The sequence below is a fragment of the Anguilla rostrata genome, chromosome 15 (genome assembly GCF_018555375.3).
Source record: "Anguilla rostrata isolate EN2019 chromosome 15, ASM1855537v3, whole genome shotgun sequence".
Classification (NCBI taxonomy): domain Eukaryota; kingdom Metazoa; phylum Chordata; class Actinopteri; order Anguilliformes; family Anguillidae; genus Anguilla; species Anguilla rostrata.
In genome coordinates, this window is record NC_057947.1 from 18,022,803 (window position 1) to 18,042,449 (window position 19,647).

A 19,647-nucleotide genomic window follows, 5' to 3' on the forward strand; every position below is an offset into this window, starting at 1 on the left:
ATTTCAGTATTTTTGACATTTGAAAGTACTTACATCACTGCGCAGGTCATACACTTTCCTGGCCTGAACAACATCATTAGCGTCAGGCAGACAAGTCCAGTTGTGAAGATAAGTCCTGTAGTTGGCGTCGTTGACCTGGATCTGGCACTTTTTAGCCAACTCAATGGCCAGCATGTCCGCTGGGAGGTTGAATTTAGTCTTGGACTTGTTGAAATCCTTCTTGTACAGAGCATCACTGGCAATCTTAGCCGAATTCACGGCCAGCACAAGCAAGGGGTCATCTTGGATGCTGAGGGCTCCAATGTGGTGGCCAAGTTGCTTGCGATAACCTGTAAGGTACTTGTACTATCGAAAAAATAACGCATGGAATGTTACCATGATGGCAGTTCTTACATTTCCATCACCAGACAATAACATGAACCATCTTTCATAATGTATTTCCTAACAACAGGGATGTCAAACGTATTTAGTGTTATCTAAACAACAGCTAAAGCAACCTTCTGCAGAGGAGATACTCACATTACTGGCAATGTCCCTGGAGGCCTTGGCTGCTTTTAAGGCGACAGCATCAACTGGCAGGTTATAGCCATTCCTAATAACCTCTTCAAAACCCTGTTTGTAAAATTTCTGCAAAAAAATAAAATAAAATCATTTATGTATGTATGCATGTATGTATGTATATGTTCTGTCAACCCATACAGAATTACCACTACGGAATAAGATGATTCTGACAGAGGGTGAATGTTTAAGCAAGTTCAACTTTCATGCAATTTTTGAAAATGAAGATAAATATCTCGGTATGATGTAGGGTAGAAATGAGAATTTCAGAGAATAGAGATTACGAAATGATGAATCAGTATTATACAACAGCTTAATACTTAAAAATACCAACACAACATTGTAGTGTAGTCACGTGGACTAATTTTGAACCAACTTCATTTGCCAAAGGTGCAGTATGTAAGTTTGTTGTAGAACACTTTTGTTAATATTTGGTTAAATTCCCATCACATACAATCAGATAGCATAAATTAAAAGGTCTATGAAAAAGGCTCTGAAATGAGCCACTCCAAAATTCACCATGCCTCAATCTTAACAAGCAATCAGGACAGCTCTCTACCTCGCCTGCCTGTCAATCATCCTGTTACGTTCACAGCACTGCCAGAGAACTGAACAGGCCAGGTGGGCAGAGCTACGCAGATAAGAGCAGACATTTTTCAAGTAAAATTTGATTAAACCCATTAGCTTGTAGCCGCGAAAGCAGCTGAGTTGATGGTGCGACTGGTGACAAAATAAACTGGCTGAAGTGAGCTTCCAAACGATGCGAAACTCTGGTGCTGACATCATACATTTGAAAGCTTCAAAACTATATTTTTACTCTCAATTTTGCATTGGACATACATATTATGAAAGCCAAGATATTGTCCTGCTAAAAGAAACCCTAAAACGGCCAATTAACATTTCTGAAATAAACATCGATTTCTAACTGATTATGATTGAATGGGTCACATTACGCCCTCTCTCTGCAGTACTCAGATATCAGGCAGCATGTGTGCCAGTGTTTGGAGGGAGGGGCTTTGGAGGGAGTGCTGAGGGGACGGGTGGAACTTCATTTTTTTTTTTTTCAAAATCTACCTCTCTCTTGCGTGTTTATCCAAACTTACATACTGTACCTTTAATGAATTATGAGACATTTACAGTACACAGAGCTAATGGGAATTTACAAAGCATGTATTTAAGAAAGTAATAATGGACATAAGATGAGACTGATTTCACACTGGAGAATGACAAAGTCTCTTGAAAGCAAAGTTAACTGTGAAAGGAGCATGGGCGTACCGGGCTGATGTTGAGTTTGTTCTGCCTAGACAGCATAATCTCAGGGGTGTCAGGCATGATGTGGACTTTAATCTTCTCTTTGTCCCAGACCTCACGGTAAGCTCTCTGTGAAACGGGAATACAAGCACAGTTTGAGAGGGAACTGAAAAAAAGAAATAAAAATTAAAAACAAGATCCCTTTTTCCTTGAGAAAAGTGTAATTTTGTGTATTTACAGTTGTTTTTTCATCTGCCAATTTATTTTCTTGGCAGATAGTGATCATATGGTGGCCAGTTTATTTAGAGAAGATCACATCTGACTATCCAATTATACAGCTGGACATTTTTTCTGAGCAAGGCAGGCTAAGCTACTGGCCAACTTCTCTGTAGATCAAGGCAGCACAGAGGCACACCCCACTAGCTGAGCTGCACAGTCACAGCACTAGAGGAGAGCACTTCCTGAGCAGCTTCTACTGGCTGACCACAGCTGCCCCATTGACTAAAGAAAGTTGTTGGTGTGCCATGTCCCCCCCCTGGAAGATTGTATGCCCAATTATTCACTGGCCTGCAGAGCTGCTGTCCAGTCAGTACTGGCATGTTTGAGATTCAATACCTGATAGTGGGGTGCATCCACAAACTAGAACACACTTATTAAGATGAACCACACAGTAGCCCCACAGACATCTTTTTCTCCACCTTTTAGGTGCATTGTGCACAGTACCTGGTCCATTATTTTGTTATTGGCTTGAGCCAGAACAAGGGGCATGGAGTCTGTCTTGCTGGTGAACTTGAAACTGCTGGGGTGCTGGCGGTATGCCCTGTCACTCAGGATCTCTGCTGCCTTTTTGGCTTTCTCCACTTCCAGTGAGCCGGCGGGAACCCAGCCCACACCCCGCATCCATTCCATGTCAGCCTTGTAGACATGCTGGGGTGAGAAATCAGAAAAAATTTTAATCAGACAATGGGGCAGCAAACACATCAGTAAAAAACAGACCAACTTCCATGAGGGAAAAACCACCCCTTACAGTCTGAGGATACTGTCAGAATTGACCTCAGTGGTTTTGAATTTTTAAAGTACTTACATCACTGCGCAGATCATAGGCTTTCCTGGCCTGGACCACATCATTAGCATCAGGCAGGCAGGTCCAGTTGTGCAGGTAAGTCCTGTAGTTGGCATCATTGACCTGAATCTGGCACTTCTTGGCTAGCTCAATGGTCAGCATGTCTGCTGGGAGGTTGAATTTGGTCTTGGACATGTTGAAGTCCTTCTTGTAGAGAGCATCGCTGGCAATCTTAGCTGAGTTCACAGCCAGCATCAGCAACGGGTCATCTTGGATGCTGCGCGCTCCAATGTGGTGTCCAACTTGTTTACGGTAACCTGTCTTGTATTTGTACTACAAGAAACAAGGACCAGTTTATTATGAAGATTATTTCAGACTGTATAATATATTCAGATAACAATATTTAGGTCATTATGTATAAAAATAAAAAGGATGCCAAAGTAAGAATAAAGAACATACATCACTGGCAATGTCTCTGGAAGCTTTTGCAGCAACAACAGAGACAGCATCATGACGCAGGTTATGGCCCTTCTTCTTGGCTTCTTCATTAGCAAGTTTGTACAGTTTCTGAAAGTAAAAACAAAGTGAACCATTTAAAATTGTACAACAATTTTTACATCAATTTCTAACATAATTGTGATTCTTTGTATCTTTTTACATGAAAAGCAATGCATATGTATATCATTGCAAACAAATTAAAATGGTGGAATAATTTTAATAGGCTGCTGTGTGTGGAAAAATGTCCTCTCTTCTGATTCATGGCTTACCTCACTGTAGATGATCTTGTTCTGTTGTGCCAGAGTTATTTCAAATGTGTCTGGCATGATGTGAATTTTGGTCTTCTCTTTTTCCCACGCTTCAGTGTACAAGCGCTGTAAAAATATAACTGAATTAACTGGAAATAAGTGAATCTGGTCACAGTCAGCATATGAATGCTCAGGATTCAGTACCTGATTGTGGGGTAAATCCACAGAGTGGAGAAATTTCTTATCAAGATAAGCAGCATAACTAGTCCACTGACATCTTTTGGATTGTGTACTGTACCTGATTCATTATTTTGTTGTTGGCTTGAGCCAGAACGAGGGGCATGGAGTCTGTCTTGCTGGTGAACTTGAAATTGCTGGGGGGCTGGCGGTAGTTCCTCTCACTTAGGATCTCTGCTGCCTTCTTGGCTTTCTCCACATCAAGCGAACCAATGGGAACCCAGCCTAAGCCCTTGAGCCATTTCAGGTCTGCTTGATATGCAGTCTGAGTAAACACACATCAGAAGATGCGAGAAGGTTAAAATCAAAATTGTGTGAACTGATCATGTTCTAGAAACTCTACTATGACTGAGAAGAAGACCATAGAGATTGTTTTAATTAAGTTGCTAACTATGTGCTAAGGTAATAGAGATACCAATCTTAATTTAGTGACAAGTAAAACTGAAAACAGTGAAGAAAATAAATACCCTAAAACACTTGAAAATCCATCATAGATAATTGGTAGTAGAATATATTCACACTTACATCACTCTGCAGTTCATACACATGTTTAGCATGAACAACATCATTGGCATCTGGCAGGCAAGTCCAGTTGTGCAGGTAAGTTCTGTAGTTGGCATCATTGACCTGAATCTGGCACTTCTTGGCCAGCTCAATGGTCAGCATGTCTGCTGGGAGGTTAAATTTGGTCTTGGACATGTTGAAGTCCTTCTTGTAGAGAGCATCGCTGGCAATCTTAGCTGAGTTCACAGCCAGCATCATCAACGGGTCATCTTGGATGCTGCGTGCTCCAATGTGGTGTCCAACCTGCTTGCGGTATCCTGTCTTGTATTTGTACTGCAAAGGACATATGGTTTAGTAAACATATGGGTGCTCTTGTTATAAAGTTACTGATAATGTTGCTTCAGTTGTGAAAATTAACATCACCAATTTAGGAAAAATAAAGAACTTACATCACTGGCAATGTCTCTTGAGGCTTTTGCTGCAAGAACAGAGATGGCGTCTTCACGCAGGTTGTGGCCCTTCTTCTTAGCTTCTTCATTAGCAAGTTTGTACTGTTTCTGAATTGAGAAATGAATCAAACCATATTACATTGCAAAGCAATCTTTATATCATCCTACAAAAGCTAAATGCAACAAAGTAACAATTTCACTTTTGAGCATCATATTTGTTTTTGCAAAAACACACTAATTTCATGAAATAACGGGCAATGTTTGTGGAAAATCTCCACAAACAAAATACAGCAGCTGAATCATTTAAAAAGGCTGGTATATACTGCAAAGCCACACCTCTTCTTTCACATGCATAGCTTACCTCACTGTAGATGACCTTATTCTGTCGGGCCAGAGTTACTTCCAATGTGTCTGGCATGATGTGCACCTTGGTCTTATCTTTTTCCCATGCTTCAGTGTACAAACGCTGTAAAAATGCAAAGGTCATTGCAAGCATTTTGTTCTTCTGTATTTTAGTTATTATTTGGAATTCAGCTTCAATTTTTAAAAGCAATTATAGTATTTATTTTGTAAATCAAAAAATTCCACCTACTAGTAAGGTATTGCATGGTTTTAAAGTGACATTGTTATGATACGATGGTGTTCATACCTTGTTGCCAATTTGTGCATTGGCTTTAGCCAGAACCAGTGGCATGTCTTCAGTTGTGCATGTGAATTTGAATTTGCTGGGGTGCTGGCGGTAGAGATTCTCGCTCAGAATCTCTGCTGCCTTTTTCACTTTCTCAACATCAAGTGAGCCAATGGGAACCCAGCCTAAGCCTTTGAGCCATTTCAGGTCCGCCTGATATGCAGCCTGAGTAAACACACATCAGAAGATACGAGAAGGTTAAAATCAAAATTGTGTGAACTGATCGTGTTCTAGAAACTCTACTATGACTGAGAACAAGACCATAGAGATTGTTTTAATTAAGTTGCTAACTATGTGCTAAGGTAATAGAGATACCAATCTTAATTTAGTGACAAGTAAAACTGAAAACAGTGAAGAAAATAAATACCCTAAAACACTTGAAAATCCATCATAGATAATTGGTAGTAGAATATATTCACACTTACATCACTCTGCAGTTCATACACATGTTTAGCATGAACAACATCATTGGCATCTGGCAGACAAGTCCAGTTGTGCAGGTAAGTTCTGTAGTTGGCATCATTGACCTGAATCTGGCACTTCTTGGCCAGTTCAATGGCCAGCATGTCTGCTGGGAGGTTGAATTTGGTCTTGGACTGGTTGAAGTCCTTCTTGTAGAGAGCATCGCTGGCAATCTTAGCTGAGTTCAAGGCCAACATGAGCAAGGGATCGTCCTTGATGCTGCGCGCTCCAATATGGTGTCCAACTTGCTTGCGGTATCCTGTTTTGTATTTGTACTGCAAGAGACAAAGACTGGTTTATTGTGTTTGTCCTTGTTACTCAGGTATCATCTTTTCTAGTGAGGAAAACAAATGTCCTTAAGCATTGTTGGAATTAAGAAAAAACTTACATCACTGGCAATGTCTCTGGAGGCTTTAGCAGCAAGAACAGAGATGGCGTCTTCCCGCAGGTTGTGGCCCTTCTTCTTAGCTTCTTCATTAGCAAGTTTGTATTTTTTCTGAATTAAGAAGCAACACAACATGTCATCATAACATTGCTCAACACAAAGCAAGTACAGGAAAGTAACAACTTTACCTATCAACATCCATTTTGGAATTCATTCAGTTACTTTGCGTGCATTTTTTAAAATGCGGTGCTTTTGAATATCGCTGCAAACAAACTAAAAAAGCTCAATAATTTTAAAAAGCTGATGTGTGCAGAAAAACCACACCTCTTCTTTTACGTGCATAGCTTACCTCACTGTAGATGACCTTATTCTGTCGGGCCAGAGTTACTTCCATTGAGTCCGGCATGATGTGCACCTTGGTCTTATCTTTTTCCCATGCTTCAGTGTACAACGAATGTAGGTATTAAAATTAATATATTAATATTTATATATATATATATATATATATATATATATATATATATATATATATATTCAGTTCCAATTTCTTTAATTCATTGAAATATTTATTTTGCAAATAAAAAAAATATTCCACCTACTAGTTAGGTATTGCATGAATTTAAAGTGACATTGTTATAATAAAATGTTGATAATACCTTGTTGCCAATTTGTGAATTGGCTTTAGCCAGAACGAGGGGCATGGAGTCTGTCTTGCTGGTGAATTTGAAGTTGCTGGGGTGCTGGCGGTAGAGCTTCTCGCTCAGAATCTCTGCTGCTTTTTTCACTTTCTCAACATCAAGTGAGCCAATGGGAACCCAGCCTAAGCCCTTGAGCCATTTCAGGTCCGCCTGATATGCAGCCTGAGTAAACAGAAGATGCGAGAAGGTTTAAATATCAAAAATATATGGACTGATCATGTTTAAGAAACTCAGCTATGATTGAGATGAAGAGCAAAGAGATTTTTAATTCAGCTACTAAATTTTTCTTAAGGTAAAAGTCTGCATATAGTGACAAGTAAAACTGAAACAAATGAAAAAATAAATAAATAAAAACAGTAAAATACTTCAAAATCCACACAGAGAAATGTATTCACACTTACATCACTTCGTAGTTCATACACATGTTTAGCATGCACAACATCACTGGCGTCAGGCAGACAGATCCACTTGTGCAGGTAAGTTCTATAGTTGGTATCATTGACTTGAATCTGGTTCTTCTTGGCCAGTTCAAAGGCCAGCATGTCCACTGGAAGGTGAAATTTGGTCTTGGACTGGTTGAAGTCCTTCTTGTAGAGAGCATCGCTGGCAATCTTAGCTGAGTTCAAGGCCAACATGAGCAAGGGATCGTCCTTGATGCTGCGCGCTCCAATATGGTGTCCAACTTGCTTACGGTATCCTGTTTTGTATTTGTACTGTACGAATCAAAGAATGGTTTTGTGTTTAAAAGTGTCTTTTTCATGATGTATTATGACATGAAAAAATGACATGACAGCAATGAGAAATATAATATAAAAACGTACATCGCTGGCAATGTCTCTGGAAGCTTTAGCAGCAAGAATGGGAATGGCATCTTCACGCAGGTTGTGGCCCTTCTTCTTTGCCAGTTCATTAGCAAGTCTGTACTGTTTCTGTAAGGAAACACAACATTAATGGCCATATCTCCAATCATATCATAGCATATAGAACATGTTTTCTCATAAAGATCCAGACTTGAGGGCCACATATGGAAGGCATTTATACTTTCCTTCAAGTGCGCATCAACAGTTTAATCCTCCATTATTCTATGTTATGGTGTTCAGTATAAAATGATGAAGCTCTTCCTCTGAACACATGGCTTACCTCACTGTAGGTTATCTTGTTCTGTCGTGCCAGAGACACCTCCATGGAATCAGGCATGATGTGCACCTTGGTCTTGTCCTTCTCCCAGGCCTCAACATATGCATGCTGCCGGAAATAAGTGCATTTGAACTACTGACACCTTGCAAGGAAAACACCGAGATATAGCCATCGAAATTTCTAAAATGTATACAATCCAACTTCACAAAATAATTTTTTTAGCAGGAATACATTATTGGAATGGGGATCTTGGATCCCAGCCACCAAAGCTCTCTCACCTTGTTGCCAATCTGCCTGTTGACTGTCGCCAGAGCAACATCCATAGACTGCATGTCTTTTGTGAACTTGAATTTGCTGGGGTGCTGGCGGTAATGCTTTTCATTTAAGATGGCTGTTGCCGTCTTCGCTTTCTCCACGTCCAAAGAACCAATGGGGATCCATCCAATACCTTTTATATAGCTCTCATACTCACTTTTGTACACATTCTGTGGAGATTATGGACAAAGAATTCATTTACATATAAGGCCTTTTTCTGATGTAAATCTGCCTACAGTCAAGCCGACCATAACAATAGAAACAGGTTGTATGTTTCCATTTCAGTTTATTTACTCTGCAGTAGTCACCCAGATACCTAAAATACTTAATTGAATCTCAGTCAAATGTCACACAAAAGTGCATTTTATGTTCATGGATTATGTTGTTTCCTCAGAGACAGAGAGGTTGTCCATTAAGCAGTACTTACATCACTTGCAATAGTCTGCATATTGCGAGCCAGCTGAAAGCTCATGGCATCAGGAAGAAGCTTGTTGGTTGGGATTATCTGTCTATAGCCGGCGTTGGAGACCACGGCAGAGGCCTGTTTGGCCTGTACGACACTGAGCATGTCCACAGGAGCATGGTACTTCAGCTTGGCCTGGTGATAGTCCTTTGTGTAGTTCCTGTCGCTTTGTATCTTGGCCACGTGCATGTAGTGCACCAGCAAGGGGTCGTCTTGCAGGCTACGGAAGCCTACGTGTTTACCCCTGGCTTGCCTGTAGGCTGACTTGTACCTGTACTGTAACAGAATAAAATATTTTTTGATTTATTCGGGGTTTTTAGTGACTTTCTGCACCACATCGTTGTCAAATTTCCTTGAAGCAACAAAATTTTATGAAAGCTTCGAATAGCTGTAGACATGTGGAATATAAAATATAATGAAACTTACATCACTGGCAATATTCCTGGAGGCCTTTGCTGCCGTAATTGAGATGGCATCTGGTTTGAGGTTATAACCTTTCTTGGCTAATTCCCCCATACTGGCTTTGTAGAGTTTCTGAAATGGAAAAAAAAATCAGAGTTTAGATTTTCTTGGTAACATAGCCCTTCCAACAACTCCGAAAAATACAAGCACACCACACACAGTTTCAGTAATGTCTTAATATGTACAGATGTGGGGGTACTTGTTGTGTAATCTGGAATTTACCTTGCTCATGGTCATTGTGGTCCCACCACACCTAGTATTACATTTCTCATAATATACAGTAGAGTACACACGGCAGCCATATATGTAGTAAAACTTACATCACTCATGTTGACTGCGTTAGCTTTTGCCAGAGCGACCTCAGGACTGTCTGGCATGATGTGGACTTTGAGCTTATCTTTATTCCAAGCGTCTGTGTATGCTTTCTGCAATGCAATGGTAAAAAAAAATTTTTTTTTTATAAAATTAATGTATAATTTTAACTAGACATATATATCCGAATATATATGAATATATTGCTTTCTGCCTACTGTATTTTACTCAGTACATACCTGATTCATGATCTGATTGTTGGCAGTGGCAAGAACTATATCCATGGAGTCCATCAGTTTTGTGGCCTTGAACTTGGAAGGATGAGTGCGGTACCTCGCGTCACTCTGTATCTCTCCACCGATCCTTGCAGTCTCCACTCCCAGTGAACCAATGGGCACCCAGCCAATTCCTCGCATAGAGCTGTTGTAATCACTCTTGTATTCATACTGGAGATAAAATGGCAATCAGATTGGAAATGTAGTTAGCCTTATGGTATTTATGACTGAGAACCTTGCCATAAGACAGGAAATCAATATGTCAAAAAGAATATAGTAATATTAGGTATGGCGAGTCATTCTCTCTTTCAGATAAAATAGTGATTTTTTAAAATTATTTTTTGTGTCACTACAGGGTAGTGCTTTTCAGAAAGTTACAACTCATAACTGCGTTCTAGTGCTTCACTTGTCAATGCACAGTGCTTTCCTAATAGACAAGGAGTGGAAGCAAGGATTACTTTGCCACTTAAACTTGGTGAGGATTTTTAGTTATTTAATGAGTCAGGGCCTTGACTTATTTTCTCATCTAAATGATTGCACTGTATCGTGCAGTCATTGAGCTGGGGTGCTGAGTATACAGATAATTGGGCAGAAAGAAAGATAGATTTCTAACACTCCAGTGGAATGTGCAACACACTCAATGGAAAGGTTGTCTTTGGAGGGTTTCGATCCAAATATTAGTTCGGTCCAGTTGTGGTAACAATTCATTGAGCGAGCCTGTCAGTTTCACCAGAATGATGGTGATGGCTGTGTCAATATGCCCGCTGAATAAAAGTGAAACTCACGTCACTGGCGATGTTGTTCATGTTACGAGCCAGCTGCAGGGGCATGGCGTCAGGCAGCAGAGTGTAATGGTGACGGATCTGTCTGTAGCCGGTGTTGGTGGTCACAGCAGAGGTCTGCTTGGCCTGTACGACACTGAGCATGTCTACAGGAGTGTGATACTTCAGCTTGGCCTGGTGATAGTCCTTTGTGTAGTTCCTGTCGCTTTGTATCTTGGCCACGTGCATGTAGTGCACCAGCAAGGGGTCGTCCTGCAGGCTACGGAAGCCCACGTGTTTACCCCTGGATTGCATGTAGGCTGACTTGTACCTGTACTGTAACAGAATAAAAACATTTTTGATTTATTTGGGGTTTTTAGTGAATTTCTTCATCATATCCATGGGAAATTGGAAATAAACTTACATCACTGGCAATATTCCTGGAGGCCTTTGCTGCTGTAATTGAGATGGCATCTGGTTTGAGGTTATAACCTTTCTTGGCTAATTCCCCCATACTGGCTTTGTAGAGTTTCTGAAACATAAAACAATCAGAGTTTAGGTATGATGGGCCACATCGCCAGTCCTGCAACCATGATTTGGGAAAAAGAGGATACCACACACAGTGCCAGGAATGTCTCATAATATATACAAATGCGGAAATGCCTGTAGTGTAATTTGGAACTTAATTTGCTCATAGTGATTGTGTTTATTGCATTCCCATTGCACTTAGTATTACACATTCTCATAATATGCAGTACAGACTGGTAAAAATGGTGGCCATACATGCAGAGAAACTTACTTCGCTGACGTTGACTGCGTTAGCTTTTGCCAGGGCGATCTCAGGACTGTCTGGCATGATGTGGACTTTGAGCTTATCTTTATTCCAAGCGTCCGTGTATGCTTTCTGGAAAAACATCAAGCAAAAATCATGATCAATCTAATGAACTACCACGAAAAGGAACTTGCTTTCAGCCAACTGTATTGTACTCAGTACGTACCTGATTCATGATCTGATTGTTGGCAGTGGCAAGAACTATATCCATGGAGTCCATCAGTTTTGTGGCCTTGAACTTGGAGGGATGAGTGCGGTACCTCGCGTCACTCTGTATCTCTCCACCGATCCTTGCAGTCTCCACTCCCAGTGAACCAATGGGCACCCAGCCAATTCCTCGCATAGAGCTGTTGTAATCACTCTTGTATTCATACTGGAAACAAAAAGGCAAAAAGAGAAAGAGTTAATGGTTTGATTTCCATGGTTCTGGAGCCTATGTATCAGGCAACCTATCATTCTAAGATAAATAAAGCATATTCTCTCAAATTATGTGAAAAGGCAAACAAGACACAGTGAAAGCGGCAAGTCAACATGTTCACTATATACACAAAAAACTGGTCAGTCATAGAAAATACTCTTGACTATATATTACTAAAGTATTGCACTCATAGACTAGTTAAATTTGGACTCCTAAAACAAGCATTTATCTTTTCACACAGTTTTACATTTATTGTTTTGCGTTGTTTCACAATGTTTCATTCCAAGTGCATCTTTCTTAGACATATCTTTACTGTGTAGAGTTATTCTGTTTTATGGCATGTTCTCTGCGCTAAAAACCTTACTATGGGAATGTGTTTTGCAAATTTTACCTGTGTATATTTAACATAATTCCCAGCATGTTTCTTAGAGCTTTCTAGCATAATTCTGAAAGCCCTCATTGGAAAGGCTTAATATTTAGAGTAAACAATGAAATAAAAACAGACCACAATTATGAGCTCTGTGGTTATATTGAGGAATGTAAATGCTAAGGGCTTGTTAACCCAAAACCAGCACTCCCTGCATGATAGCAGTCAGTCAGCTCTCAGTGCCAAAAGGAGGGGTTTCAGTCCCAGATGACCATTACACTTGCACAGTGATCAGAATGACGCAAATGCATAATACATGTGGATTCACAAGCTTAGCTTTACTTTCACAACAGAGGGGACAGGGCTACACTTACGTCACTGGCGATGTTGTTCATGTTACGAGCCAGCTGCAGGGGCATGGCGTCAGGCAGCAGAGTGTAATGGTGACGGATCTGTCTGTAGCCGGTGTTGGTGGTCACAGCAGAGGTCTGTTTGGCCTGTACGATACTGAGCATGTCCACAGGAGTGTGGTACTTCAGCTTGGCCTGGTGATAGTCTTTCTTGTAGTTCCTATCACTCTGCATCTGGGCCACGTGCATGTAGTTCACCAGCAAGGGGTCATCCTGCAGGCTTCGGAAGCCCACGTGTTTACCCCTGGATTTCTCATATTCTTTCTTGTATTGATACTGCATAATGGGAGGAAACATAAAGCAATGGCAGAAATGTGACTGTACGCTTAGCATAGTTCAACTGAGCAAAGGAAATAAATAAAGGTGATCATATCTGTGGAGCATCATGTTCCAAAACCTTTGTGCACACTCACGTTGCTGGCGATGTGTCGTCCCAGCTTAGCAGCAACAATGGGAATAGCATCTGGTCTCATGTCATATCCCTTGGCGATGTGTTTCTTCCAGGCATACTTGTAGACAGACTGTGGGGACAGACATGTTACCCTCTTTATTCTTGTACTGCATCTCCTTTACATCACTCCATTATAGGAGAAAAAGGATCATTACAAGCGATGAAACAGGGGAGCAAAAAGAACTAAAGTACACTAAATGGAGTACTGAGAATTCACACATGAAGAGAGTAGCCATGCTAACAAATGTACATTTAGCAAAAAAAGAGTCTTTGGAGGCTCTCTGTAGTATATGTGCACTGATCGCAGTGGTTGTGTTTTGTGTCCACTCACCGGGCTGTAATTTGCAGCATTGTATCTGGCTTGGAGAAACTCAGGAGCATCAGCAGGCAGGTTGTAGGTGTGCTTGACCTTCTCCCCAGAGGCCTTGTATGCAATCTGGAGGATAGGAAGAAATGTTTATTTGTGAAATGTGACCAAAAATACCTACATATCTGTTCACACCTGTACATACCCATCCACACACGTACATACCTACATACTCACATACATTAACATGCTATTATACCTGTACAAACCCTCATACAGTACATATTGACATACATGTACATAAACCTGCATGGAAATACTCACATACATGTTCAAACAAACATTAATTAACATACCCACTTAGCTAAGCTACATGGCCAAAAGTATGTGGACACCTGACATCCAACATCTCATCCAAAATTATGGGCATTAATATGGAGTTGGTCCACCCTTTGCTGCTATAACAACCTCCACTCTTCTGGGAAGGCTTTATACCAGATGTTTCAGCATTGCTGCAGGGATTTGCATCCATTTAGCCAGAAGAGCATTAGTGAGGTCAGGCACTGATTGGGTGATTAGGCCTGGCTCGCAGTTAGCTTTCTAACTGATCCCAAAGGTGTTGGCCGGGGTTGAGGTTAGGGCTCTATGCAGGACAGTCCTGTTCAAGGTTTCTTCCTATTTTCAGCCAGGGAGTTTTTCCTTGTAACTCTCACCCTAGGCATTCTTTTAAGGGGTTCAGGTCCACATCTCTGTAAAGCTGCTTTGTCACAATGATCATTGTAAAAAATGCTATACAAATAAAATTTAATTTAATTTTATAAAACACTCACATTGTCCAGCTGCTTTCTGTTGGTTATGGCTAACGTCATGTCCATAGAGTCCAGCGGGCTGGTGAACTTGAGGGTGCTCGGATGCTGACGGTACTTCTTCTCGTCCAGCACCTGTCCCGCGGTCTTGGCCTTCTCCACATCCAAAGAGCCAATGGGAACCCAACCGATTCCCTTCACAGACCCCTCGTAATCTGATTTGTAGTTGTACTGCAGAGTCAAGTACACACAACAAAACATGGGAATGATGTGATGGCTGGCAGTGGGTTTGGGTTGGTTATTGGGTAAAGGAACAGAGTTTGGGACTCACATCACTGGCGATGTTGTTCATGTTACGAGCCAGCTGCAGGGGCATGGCGTCAGGCAGCATAGTGTAATGGTGACGGATCTGTCTGTAGCCGGTGTTGGTGGTCACAGCAGAGGCCTGTTTGGCCTGGACGACACTGAGCATGTCTACAGGAGTGTGGTACTTCAGCTTGGCCTGGTGATAGTCCTTTGTGTAGTTCCTTTCACTCTGCATCTTAGCCACGTGCATGTAGTGCACCAGCAAGGGGTCGTCCTGCAGGCTACGGAAGCCCACGTGTTTACCCCTGGATTTCATGTAGCCTAACTTGTACCTGTACTGTAAGGTAGAAAAACATTCCACTTGTAATAATTCTGTGAATGCACGGCACCTTTATAACAGAATATCCAAATTGCAAATATATGTTCTGTCTTTTATAGTACCGCCAACCGTATTGCCAATTAACCCAAAATTCAAGCATCATACTTACATCACTGGCAATGTCTCTGGAAGACTTAGCAGCAAGAATAGGAATAGCATCTTCTTTCAGGTGATGACCTTTGAGCAGATCCTTTTTGAAATTATACTTGTAATAAGTCTAAAAAACATGAACAGAAAAACACAGATTAACAGCTTATACGAGTTTTAGCGAGTTTAGTGAGAAAGTAATTTCTTAACGCACCACATTTGTAACTCGTTCTGTATATTGGTACATCAGACTGCATTTATTGTTTATCATTCTAGACCATGTCAGTATTTACCTTTAACAAATGGCTGAAATGAGGAGGCGGTGTGTGTGTATGTGTGTATATACATTGTGTGTTTGTCTGTGTGTATGTGTGTGTGTGTGTCCATATGTGCGCGCGTGCTTATGTGCGTGCGCTTGCGGACACAAGTGTTTACCCACCTGGCTGATGTTGGCAGCATTATACTTGGCCTGGAGAAGCTCTGGTGTGTCTGGAGGGAGGTGATAGGTATGTTTGACCTTCTCTCCACTGGCTCTGTAGTCTCTCTGAAAGCACACATGCCCACGAATAAACGTGAGTTATATACAAAAACAGGTTTGTAACAAAGAGATGTTTTTGGAACTGAAACTGTGCAACTGAAACAGACAACATGATTGCACGTGCATCTGAAATTAAAGGCACTGACATATGTACATTGTCCCAAAGGGCTCAATCCTGTGCCAATTTGATAGTTTCCCTTATGAACGCTCAACTGGGCGACATTATTCCCAATAAAGGGCCAGCTGTACAACTGCAACATTTTATCATTACTTAATCTACTAATTAATTATACTGTAAGTATATATCAGTAAAAGTGGAAATATTAAATCCAAAGTATAATGCACATATTAGTGAACATTAGTGGATTATAGTTAATGTGATATTGATGAAAATGATCCGGAAGGTGGTGAAAAATATGCATGTGCCATTTCACTACATGCTGTACAGTGTTGACACATAGATTTTTCCCATAAAGGTGAGAAGCAGGCAGACTCTGCTCACCTCGTTCAGCTGCTTGCTGTTGGCTGCGGCCAAAGCCATGTTCATCGAGTCCAGTGGGCTGGTGAACTTGAGGGTGCTGGGATGTTGACGGTACTTCTTCTCGTCCAGCGCCAGTCCTGCGGTCTTGGCCTTCTCCACATCCAAAGAGCCAATGGGAACCCAACCGATTCCCTTCACAGACCCCTCGTAATCTGATTTGTAGTTGTACTGCAGGGATAAAATAAACACGCACCAAGAAGTGGGAATGACGTGATGGCTGGCAGTGGGTTTGGGTTGGTTATTGGGTAAAGGAACAGAGTTTGGGACTCACATCACTGGCGATGTTGCTCATATTACGAGCCAGCTGCAGGGGCATGGCGTCAGGCAGCATAGTGTAATGGTGACGGAGCTGTTTGTAGCCAGTGTTGGTGGTCACAGCAGAGGCCTGTTTGGCCTGGACGACACTGAGCATGTCCACAGGAGTGTGGTACTTCAACTTGGCCTGGTGATAGTCCTTTGTGTAGTTCCTATCACTCTGCATCTGGGCCACGTGCATGTAGTTCACCAGCAAGGGGTCGTCCTGCAGGCTTCGGAAGCCCACGTGATGGCCTCTGTTTTTCATAAATTCTTTCTTGTACTGAACCTACAGAGAAAATCCAAAGAAATGTTGGAACCGTATCTTTGTTTTTGTCACTGTAAACAGCAATTCAGTCAGAAAGGGTGCTGCACCTCAGTGTATGTAAATCAATTAATATTTGAAGCAAAAAATGTTAAATAGAAAGAAATTATGCACCTTGATCTCTTCTAAATGGGTATCAAGATAAAATACTAGAAATTATAATGTAGGAAATCATGCATTGTTATATGATTCATGTTATATCATGACATGCAAGGACATTACTGATGGTTTAATAGCGGAGTGTGTATATGAGGGGTGTGGCCTTACTTGAATGGGGATGTGTGTGCATCTGTGTGTCTGGGGGAGTGTGTTTGAGTGGTGTTGTTCATGCTGCTGAGGTTGATGGCAGTGTGTGAGTGTGTATTTGTGTGCATATGAGTGTGTGTGTGTGTATGTGTGTGTGTGTGTGTGTGTGTGTCATTGCAGTGGATGTCATCAGTGAGACTCACATCACTAGCTGCATGACGCGCTGCTTTTGCAGCGATGATAGGAATAGCATCGTTCCTCATGTCATATCCCTTAGCAATGTCTTTCTGCCAGGCATACTTGTAGTTAGTCTGAAAGAGATCATCAAGAAAGTCTGGCACATTTGGAACCAACGTTTAAGGTTTCACACAATTACTGCTTCTTGAAGAAGGGAGTTTAGGTGGAAGGGGAGAGAGCAGTTAGCCTTACGCACCTGGCTGATGTTGTAAGCGTTGACCTTGGCTTGGAGCAGCTCTGGAACATCAGCGGGCAGAGAGTATTTCTGATGGACAGCTTCCAGCCCTTTCTTATAATGCAGCTGTGAGGGGAAAACACAGTGGGAAATTAAATATCATCTAAAGGCCCACAACTTCAGATTGATGAGAGTGGTTGTACGCTGCACACATCAGATAGCAACGACTTAAGGACAGCAGCATTTTGAGTGAGAGAGGGGGGATTTATTAAGAGGGGGCACCTCCCCCTTTTCGTGTCTGTACTTCCCGCTCCCGTCTGCTGTCTGTCCTGGACCCTCGCTGGTGGAATGACCTGCCCGTGACGGTCAGAACAGCAGAGAATCTGACTACCTTCAAACGCAGACTAAAGACTCATCTCTTCAGGCTGCACCTCTCCCTACCCCTCCCTAGCCTATAGTTTAGCTCAATATACCTAGTTAGGCTAATACGATCACATTAGTTTTTATTTGGCAGGTTTGTTTTTGTCTGATTCTGATTAGGCAAATGTAATTTCAGTGCTAGTTTGTACTTGGCAGGATTGTTTGTTTGCTGAACAGGTTACTCTACAGGGTTGGAGTCCTGATCTATGTGGTCACTTCTGGCACTACGATCTTTACTTAACTCTAGTATGTTTCTTTTGCACCTCTGCACCTTGAACTAATGCACTTGTTGTACGTCGCTCTGGATAAGAGCGTCTGCTAAATGCCTGTAATGTAATGTAATTAAAGAAACGTATTTCACTTTGTCACTGCATGGGCCCCCTACAGTAGATTGAATAATGTACCTTCTGTCACTGCTAGAATTTAAGGCAGATGTAATGTTGTGTTTGTCACTTTGGTGAACACTAAAACTCACATCACTCCTTTGGATCTGGTTGACTTGGGCCTGGACCATCACAGGGTTGTCTTCTATGGCAGTAAAGGGGATGGTGTCAGGGTGCTGTCTGTAGTTCCTCTGAATGGTATGGAAACACATTGAGATGGAGAGGTTGCATTTTACAAATGCTGAAAAAGCACATCAAACCCAGGGAAAATAATTGATGGACCAATTTAGTTGTACAAGTATTTGATCCGCCACAATGATGGCCATAAAATCTCACATGGTCTCAATAAGGTATGTCCAACCAAACATTTTCCCTCATGTTCTGAAGTTTTCATGACAGCTAACAATTAGTTTTAATCTCATGTTAAATGTAAAGTGTCGATTGTATTTTTTTAGAGAACAATTAATTCCTTTAATAAACCTTTGGTAATATACCTTTAATAAACCATATTTGGCTTTGAATTCACCTGATAATAAGCATTTTGAATAAGCATGGCCGTTATTATGTCATACCTCACTAAGGACCTCAGCAGCCTTCTTGGCTTTCTCCACGTCCATGGAACCGTAGGGAATCCAGGGGGTGCCTTTGGTGAAGTTGTTGTAGTCAGACCTGTATTGATTCTATGGTAAGGACAAGAAAAAAAAAACAGCACATTAATTTCCATGCATGTGATAAACACAGCAGAGTCCTCCCCGGAATGTGAGTTTCCATGAACCAGGATGGCTGACAGTGCTCACCTCACTCTGCAGAATGTTGGCTTTTTTGGCGAGGTCCAGCGACACACTGTCGTGGGGCAGGAAGTAGCGGTGGTGGAGTTGCTTGTATCCCATGTTGCTGGCGATGCCCTGAGACTTCTTGGCCAGAGTGACCAGCATCATGTCCAGTGGGGTGTTGAACTTAGTCTTGGATTTCTCATAGTCCTTCTTATACTCACGCTGGAAGATATTTGTTAATAATAAAATTGAATATTTGTAAAGTGCAGTTTGTGAATTGTTCATAATAAGTACTGTACTCATATAATATATTCAGTAGTAAATAGGACACTATCAAACAATTCAGCAATTCATGGAAGACCATTCATTTATAAGCAATATAAAAAGCATTGGAATGTTTTCAACATTAAATTCTGTTCAGTAAGAGGAGGTCTGAAGCTTTGTTTAGAAGGTGCTAAAGTATCACTGTCTCTGGTGTCCTCAGGTAAATCATCCCAAAATGCTCATATATATTTTGAGAAGGGTCTTGCACCAACAGTGGACTTCAGTGGACTGAAGCATGAACTTCAACTTCACAAACAACTTT

General features: G+C 41.4%; 1 protein-coding gene across 8 annotated transcripts in view; it reads right to left on the minus strand.

Moving 5' to 3' along the window:
• LOC135240565 (nebulin-like) overlaps positions 1–19,647 on the minus strand; it is a 75,166-nt gene that overhangs the window by 42,489 nt on the left and 13,030 nt on the right. For 5 of the 8 annotated variants that reach the window (XM_064310175.1, XM_064310176.1, XM_064310178.1 and 2 more), the window contains 38 exons: positions 19,086–19,283; positions 18,861–18,968; positions 18,381–18,479; positions 17,507–17,611; positions 17,277–17,384; positions 16,480–16,791; positions 16,170–16,376; positions 15,569–15,673; positions 15,152–15,259; positions 14,689–15,000; positions 14,382–14,588; positions 13,576–13,680; positions 13,207–13,314; positions 12,758–13,069; positions 11,765–11,971; positions 11,566–11,670; positions 11,191–11,298; positions 10,791–11,102; positions 9,970–10,176; positions 9,739–9,843; positions 9,383–9,490; positions 8,921–9,232; positions 8,457–8,663; positions 8,182–8,286; positions 7,863–7,970; positions 7,443–7,754; positions 7,000–7,203; positions 5,170–5,274; positions 4,809–4,916; positions 4,381–4,692; positions 3,917–4,120; positions 3,640–3,744; positions 3,332–3,439; positions 2,894–3,205; positions 2,533–2,736; positions 1,834–1,938; positions 520–627; positions 34–345 (listed from right to left, as the gene is read on the minus strand). In XM_064310175.1, the coding sequence (XP_064166245.1) occupies positions 34–345; positions 520–627; positions 1,834–1,938; positions 2,533–2,736; positions 2,894–3,205; positions 3,332–3,439; positions 3,640–3,744; positions 3,917–4,120; positions 4,381–4,692; positions 4,809–4,916; positions 5,170–5,274; positions 7,000–7,203; positions 7,443–7,754; positions 7,863–7,970; positions 8,182–8,286; positions 8,457–8,663; positions 8,921–9,232; positions 9,383–9,490; positions 9,739–9,843; positions 9,970–10,176; positions 10,791–11,102; positions 11,191–11,298; positions 11,566–11,670; positions 11,765–11,971; positions 12,758–13,069; positions 13,207–13,314; positions 13,576–13,680; positions 14,382–14,588; positions 14,689–15,000; positions 15,152–15,259; positions 15,569–15,673; positions 16,170–16,376; positions 16,480–16,791; positions 17,277–17,384; positions 17,507–17,611; positions 18,381–18,479; positions 18,861–18,968; positions 19,086–19,283 (6,777 nt within the window). Of the gene's footprint in view, positions 1–33; positions 346–519; positions 628–1,833; positions 1,939–2,532; positions 2,737–2,893; positions 3,206–3,331; positions 3,440–3,639; positions 3,745–3,916; positions 4,121–4,380; positions 4,693–4,808; positions 4,917–5,169; positions 5,275–5,457; positions 5,662–5,921; positions 6,234–6,346; positions 6,455–6,692; positions 6,798–6,999; positions 7,204–7,442; positions 7,755–7,862; positions 7,971–8,181; positions 8,287–8,456; positions 8,664–8,920; positions 9,233–9,382; positions 9,491–9,738; positions 9,844–9,969; positions 10,177–10,790; positions 11,103–11,190; positions 11,299–11,565; positions 11,671–11,764; positions 11,972–12,757; positions 13,070–13,206; positions 13,315–13,575; positions 13,681–14,381; positions 14,589–14,688; positions 15,001–15,151; positions 15,260–15,568; positions 15,674–16,169; positions 16,377–16,479; positions 16,792–17,276; positions 17,385–17,506; positions 17,612–18,380; positions 18,480–18,860; positions 18,969–19,085; positions 19,284–19,647 lie in introns of all 8 variants that reach the window. The other 3 variants (XM_064310181.1, XM_064310179.1, XM_064310180.1) reach the window with 3 other exon arrangements.